General features: G+C 34.7%; 1 protein-coding gene across 2 annotated transcripts in view; it reads right to left on the reverse strand.

The window, feature by feature from the left end:
- Positions 1 to 3,166, reverse strand: part of LOC106868018 (non-lysosomal glucosylceramidase) — a 46,424-nt gene extending 43,258 nt beyond the window's left edge. The window contains exon 1 of one of the 2 annotated variants that reach the window (XM_014913114.2): positions 2,726 to 3,164. In XM_014913114.2, the coding sequence (XP_014768600.1) occupies positions 2,726 to 2,970 (245 nt within the window). In that variant the 5' untranslated portion in view covers positions 2,971 to 3,164. Of the gene's footprint in view, positions 1 to 2,725 lie in introns of both variants that reach the window. The other variant, XM_052972028.1, reaches the window with a different exon arrangement.
- Positions 3,167 to 6,960: the final 3,794 nt, after the last annotated feature.

Consider the following 6,960-nt stretch of genomic DNA (forward strand, 5'->3'; position numbering starts at 1 on the left):
TGAGGCTATAGTCGAAGACACTTGCCCAAGGTGCCACGCAGTGGGACTGAACCTGGAACCATGTGGTTGGTAAGCAAGCTTCTTACCATACAGCCACTCCTGCGCCTATCAAAAAATTTTATAGGTGAAATATTCTTCTAAAAACAAATTACGATTTATAACATTGCTATTATGGGAAATTATTGCTCTGTTTTATGAGTTTTCACTTTATGAGTTGTGTCCGGGAACAAACTAACTCATACACTGAGGCATTACCGTATATCTCAAAGCAAACTACATACGTCCATTTTACATCTGGCAAACCCTGTCCTATATATACACTATCATTATGCAATCTATGTATGTGTGAGTGTCTCTCTAGCCAGCATTTACATTGATTTCGTTTGTAAATTGTGTAAATATCTATATTGATATAACATGTCTGATAGATCAATGTCCATGTACAGTAGTGTCCAATCAAAAAACATGCAGGACATCAATTTTCTTGCCAACCACTTGTAATACAAAATGAAAATGTAGATAATCAGATAAAAGTGAATTAATTTCCCAGTTATCTGAAACCACACAAATGTCTAAAACTAAACAGAAACAATGAGGTAATGAGCACACATGCACAATGATTGTGCATGTGTGTGTGTGTGTGTGTGTGTGTTTTACTTCATCTCCCCCACTGCTTGTTTGTTGGCTTGCTTATGTTCCCGTAACTTAGTGGTTTGGCAAAAGTGAATGATATAGAATAAGTATCAAACCTTTTAAAACATAAGTGTTGGAGGTCAATTTGTTCAACATAAATGTGCATATGTGTGTGTGTGTAATATATACACTAAAAAGCATGACATGTAACTCCCTACTGAATACCAAATCACCTCTCTCTCTCTTTTTAACTCTTCCATCAGCCACGAGGGTGAGTAATCCCCCCATATGGGTAGTCAGGATCCTCAGTATAATGCCCAAAGGGCCCAGTTCTGGGTGCCAGATTGCACTCTGTATCGACCCATTGTTACGTCTCATCCACCCAGTCTTTTCCTGATAAATATACCCAGGGATGAGTAATACACAGCCCACCTTGTACAACAGAGACCCTGGGTATACTAACCAGGAGAAAACTGGGGGAGTGAGTAGTAACTCTGGGCCTATACAGGGTGCAATCTGGTACCCAGAACAGGGCCCTGTGCTGAGGGCCCTATGCTGACGATCCTGACCAGAGGTATTACTCACCCAGTGGAAGAGGATGGAAGAGGAGAAAGAGACAGGTAATTCAATATTTATTTCTTTATTGCCCACAAGGGGCTAAACGAGGACAGACAAAGGGATTAAGTTGATTAGATCGACCCCAGTGTGTAATTAGTACTTATTTAATCGACCCCGAAAGGATGAAACGCAAAGTCAACCTCAGTGGAATTTCAACTCAGAATGTAACGGCAGATGAAATACCACTAGGCATTTCGCCCGGTGTGCTAGCGTTTCTGCCAGCTCACTGCCAATTAATTCAATATTACCCACCCTTCTTATCTAATGTCAAAAACCAATCCTTTTCCAGATCTCACCAAAGTACAATAGTTTCTTATTTCTTTATGGCCCATAGGGGGCCAAACAAGGACAGACAAAGGGATTAAGTCGATTACATCGACCCCAGTGCATAACTGGTACTTAATTTATCGACCCCGAAAGGATGAAAGGCACAGTCGACCTCGGCGGAATTTGAACTCAGAACGTAAAGACAGACGAAATACCGCAAAGCATTTCGCCCGGTCGCTCAACTTGTGAGAAATAACAGCAAAATCTTTCCTAATCGCAGAGAGAGAGAGAGAGAGAGAGAGAGAGAGAGAGAGAGCACCGTAATCTCGAGAGATATTTAAAAAAAAAAACAATGTCGTCATAAATTGTGTACTTTGAGTACTTCATATCATAGGTTTGTTCGATCGAGTCGACTCGGGCATAAGTAAGATATTTCCGAGTTAACATATCCTTTTATATTATCTTGTCTATGTCTTCACGTTGGAACCGCTACCTTATCGATCGAACAGCTGAAAAAAACCCATAAGGATAAGTAGCCCTCGATATGCTACGTTTGAAACTATGCCGGGATTATCGTGGTATAATTAAAAAAAAATCTGTTGCAATTAAGCTAACATGAAGCTAAACAACAACAATTGCAGTATTTACATTCACCTTAGTTTAAATAGTGTTAGAATCGGTTCTTTCTTTTATCTCTTCAGTAATATCCAGATGTGAATTCTGCCCAATTCATTTTTATCCGGAATAAAAAATATTAATTTTTTTTTTTTTTTTTTTTTTTTTTTTGTAATGACTATCGTAGAATAAGAGATAATCTCTTGACAAAAGACGTTGTCAGCTGTCAAGTTTCGATTATAATCGTAACTACTTCACATTTTCTTCCAAAGAAATAAACAGCACAGTAACCCAATTCCCTTATAAACACCGAGCAAGCACCATGAGTGCATGATGAAGTACTTACGATCATAATCGAAACTTGTATGTGTGTATAAGTGTACGGGTGAGAAAGGAGAAACAGAGCGAGGTAGATAGATAGATAAATAGATAGATAGATAGATAGAGTGAGAGAAAGAAAGATAGATAGATAGAGAGAACGTGGGGGAAGTTTTAACAAGAAATCTCACAAGACCTGAATGTTTCGAAGTGAAGAAAATCTATATGAAATATATAAAAAAAGAAAAGAAACAAAAACAGGTGAATATCTTACCGGACTCCTAATCCGAGGTAACTAGGTATTTGTTTTAGACGGGGAGTAAAGAAGGCCTTACATTTCATCTGACAGCTGTAGCTAAGAGGAACTCTCCACCCAAAATCTGGTACTCCTGCTATCTGTTCTGTAGGTATAGTAAAGCCGGGTGCCAACTCATCTTTTGATGTCTTCTTGGACGATTTCGCGTTAAGACAATCAAATGTTTTATCCGATGAATCATTTGCAGTTTTAACTTCTGCCATTCCTTCGAATTAATAGTTAAGCTGACTAATTCTTTAGCACTTACACTCTATCTCTCTTTTTATGTGTAGATAGATAGATACAATTAGGTAAATATTACTTTTTCTCTCATCACCTCCCTCACTTGCAGCGAGAGAAACGTCATTCAGGAAGAAGCAAGAAATGAATGAAAAGAGAAACAAGCTTTGAAAAGGAGTCATTTAGAGTTACTTCCCTTAGCAATCAGCTCTCTTCAAACGAAACGTTAACTCTGTCAATTTAGGTTTTAATTCTCTTTAAATTTATTTTGGGGTTTTAAGAATAAACGCTGTCACTCTTTGTTTTTTTTAAAATTTAAGTTAGATTTGAACATGGTATCCGGTATTATAAACAAGTAGAGGAAGAAACGGTGAACTCAGAGAAATCGGAGTGGCGATTAGTTTCAAACTGTGGGCCAATTGCTCTGCAGAAAGAAAGGGCTTACCTTGTCACTCTTCTATCAGAAACAGTTCAAATACTAAATATGATAGTAAATGAGTATGTGTCTGTTACCATTTACTTTTATTTGTCTTTTTCCTTTTATCTTTTTACTTCTTTCTGGCATTAGACTGCGGCCACCTTGAACCTTTAATCAAACAAATTGACCCCAGTACTTATTTTTTGCAAAACCTTCTTCTTATTCCATTAATATCTTTTGCTGAACCGTTAAGTTACGCAGACGTAAAACAACACTGGTTGTCAAGCAGTGGTGAGAGACAAACACAGACACACACGCACACACACACACAATCACACACACGCACATACATAGGTACATTTCTTGATCTGTATGAACAAGAAATGTTCATATTTCGTTGGAGAACAAGGAAAGTCAGTCCTTCAAACCCAAAGCCTGTGCATCAACGGTCTCTCTATCTCCCACATTCCACACAAAGAATGCTTTCTTGGATACCCCTAAAAAAAACTTGCTCAGGATTATAGTACAGCTATGTAGAGAGGTTATGGTCTGGCAATCTCATGCCAGGAATCAATTCAAGAAGAATTTTATCCAACATCTTCAAGGAATTCGACCTGACTATAATTGATACTTGCAGTGTAACAAATGTGGACTTTCTGGTCGAATCTCTAGACCTCAAGGCAAGCAAACCTTATGGAAAACCCAATGAGGACTCAGTTTCTCTCTTTAGACAATTCAGCCAACCATGACTAATAAATAGTTACAGGTATCAACTGTAGAATCTCCAATCTATCAGTGGACAAAACAATCTTCAGTGCGGCCAGATTCTATTATAATGAGACACAAATGATGAATGGCTCTACTGATAAATCAATTTGTTAGTTAGATAATTGAATAGTTAGTTAGGCAAATAGTTAATTAATTAATTAGTGTGTTAATTGTTTCTTAATTCATTAATTAATTAGTTGGTTAATTAATTAGTTAGTTAATTAGGTAGTTAGTAAGTTAGTTACTTCATAATTAATCAGTTAAATAGTTAATTAACTAATTAATTAGTGAGTTAATTAGTTAGTCAATTAACTATTTAGTTAATTCATTAGGTAGTTAATTAGTTAGTTAATTAGTGAGTTAGTTACTTAGTTAATTAATTAGTTGTTTAGTTAATTACAGTTAATTAATTTGTTAGTTAATAAATTTCTTAATTAGTTATTTAGTTAGTTAATTAATTAGTTAATTAATTACTTAATTAATTAATTAATTCGTTAGTTAACAAGTTAATTAATTAGTTTGTTAGTTAACTAGTTAGTTAATTAATTAGTAAGTACAATAGTTAGTTAATTACTTAGTTTGTTCATCAGTTAATTTGTTTGTTCATTAATTAATCAGTAAATTAATCAGTTAGTTAGGTAATTAGTTAGATAATTAATTAGTGAATTAGTTAGTTAATTAGATAATTAGTTATTTACTTATATAATTAAATAGTTAGTTAGTTAATTAGTTATTTAGGATTCTGTCTACTGCACTCTTCCATTCTTTTTTCCCATTCCATTTGGTTAGAACCTTGTGCCAGCCACAGATTTGGTCAGAGATTTCTAATTTTCATCCATTTTATAAATCTATATCTTTTTCCCCTTCTTTCAGTCATAAGTATCAAGTAGAACTTCACTGAATCTAGGACTGGCAAAGGCTCATTAAACTTCAATATCATCCTTATCTGAATTGCCTTTTGTTCCTGTACTTATTGAGTAATAAATCATTAATCTACACTGAGATGTACATTCTTCACCAAAGAAAAATTTGCTATGTTATGATGTTCTGTCCGTTTCATATTCTGGTGAGAAAGAAATCTTTCTGGTTAGCATTTTCATTTGATTGCAAATGGATCAGGCAGTCAGCCAGCCAATTTCCTGAAGTTCATATTGCAGATTATTAATCCATTTCCCTCATAAAACTTACCCTGGTAACCTTGACCCCCTCCTGTTCCTCTATTTAATATTCTAATTCAGCATTAATTAAAATTTTGCACCAGATAACCAACTTTCTCCAACAACAATAACATGTAAGTGAAAATGCTCCAACAATAATAACATGTAAGCGAAAATGGGAAATGGAAGATAAATAGTTAAATTAAAAATGGCATGTTTTTTTTTCCTTTGATAGAATAATGTCTTTCAGTCAAAGTCATTTTTTTTTTTATTCAACATGAACAAATTTTCTGTCCAAATTTTGAATTAATGCAAGTCGATCGAGGAACTCATGACTAATCATTTTCATATAATACATGTTTATATATTGATTCTATATATTGTTTGATTGTCTATATGTGTACAGCATCAACATCAACATTGTGATAGACTGGATTGTATCGAAATACACTGCTTGTCTGGCAACTGCTGCTGCTGCTGGCTGGAACATCTATTTATCCTTTGAGTAAAATATCGTTTTATGTTTATATTTTGTGGATTTGAAAATCATGAGTAAAAATATTGGTTTCAAATATTGGCACAAGGCCAGCTGTTTCGGGAGAGGGGTTAAGCCAATTACATTGACCCCAGTGCTCAACTGGTACTTATCGACATTGAAAGGATGAAAGATTGAGTCAACCCTGGTGACATTCGAACTCAGAATGTAAAGACAGATGAAATGCTGCTAAGCATTTTGTGCAGCATGCTGATTACCTTATAAGAAGTAAAGATATTATTTAATTTGATTGTTCATAGCAATGAGGAGTATGACATACTTATCTTTCAGCTTTTTTATAAAAGCAGGTTAGATTCTCAATGTATGTGCATGAGTGAAGGAAGAATATATAAAACTTGAATATCTAGTTTTTGTTGGTTTTTAACAGCAACTAAACATAATAGATACAGAAAGAAGTTTAAATCTATGCTATCAGACTAATTGGTATATGTTTATACAGACATAGTACCTTTTATCTTGAATGGTTCAATTATTCAGTCTTTCACACACGTGGTTTTTATGTATTAGCCTAGTATTATCAAATCTATACATTAGCCATCATGGTGAAGTCTGTGTTAGCTGAGGAGGTTAATTAGACACAAACATCATCAGAGTTACTAAAATAATCAAAATGTTATCAGTCAATCTCTCTTATATATTTTTATTGCATTGCATAATTTTTTTACTAAGCTTTTTAATATTTCTAAATTTAAAAGGTGGTGGGAGCTGGCAGAGTTGTTAGCATGCTGGGTGAAATGCTTTGTGATATTTCGTCTACCACTATGTTCTGAGTTCAAATTCCGCCAAGGTCAGCTTTGCCTTTCATCCCTTCAGGGTCAATAAATTAAATACCAGTTATGTACTGGGGTTGATCTAATTGACTGGCTCCCTCTCCTGAAATTTCAGGCCTTGTAATTATAATAGAAAGGTATATTTCTGCATTAAAGCACAGTGGCAAGTTGGCAGAATGAATAGCACTCCAGGAAAAATGTCTAGTGATATTTCATCTGAGGGGGTGTGATATGTTGAGTCGTTAACCCAGTCTTTTTATTCTTGAACTAATATATATATATATATATATATATATATATATATA

This window comes from Octopus bimaculoides, chromosome 12 (genome assembly GCF_001194135.2).
Source record: "Octopus bimaculoides isolate UCB-OBI-ISO-001 chromosome 12, ASM119413v2, whole genome shotgun sequence".
Taxonomy (NCBI): Eukaryota; Metazoa; Mollusca; class Cephalopoda; order Octopoda; family Octopodidae; genus Octopus; species Octopus bimaculoides.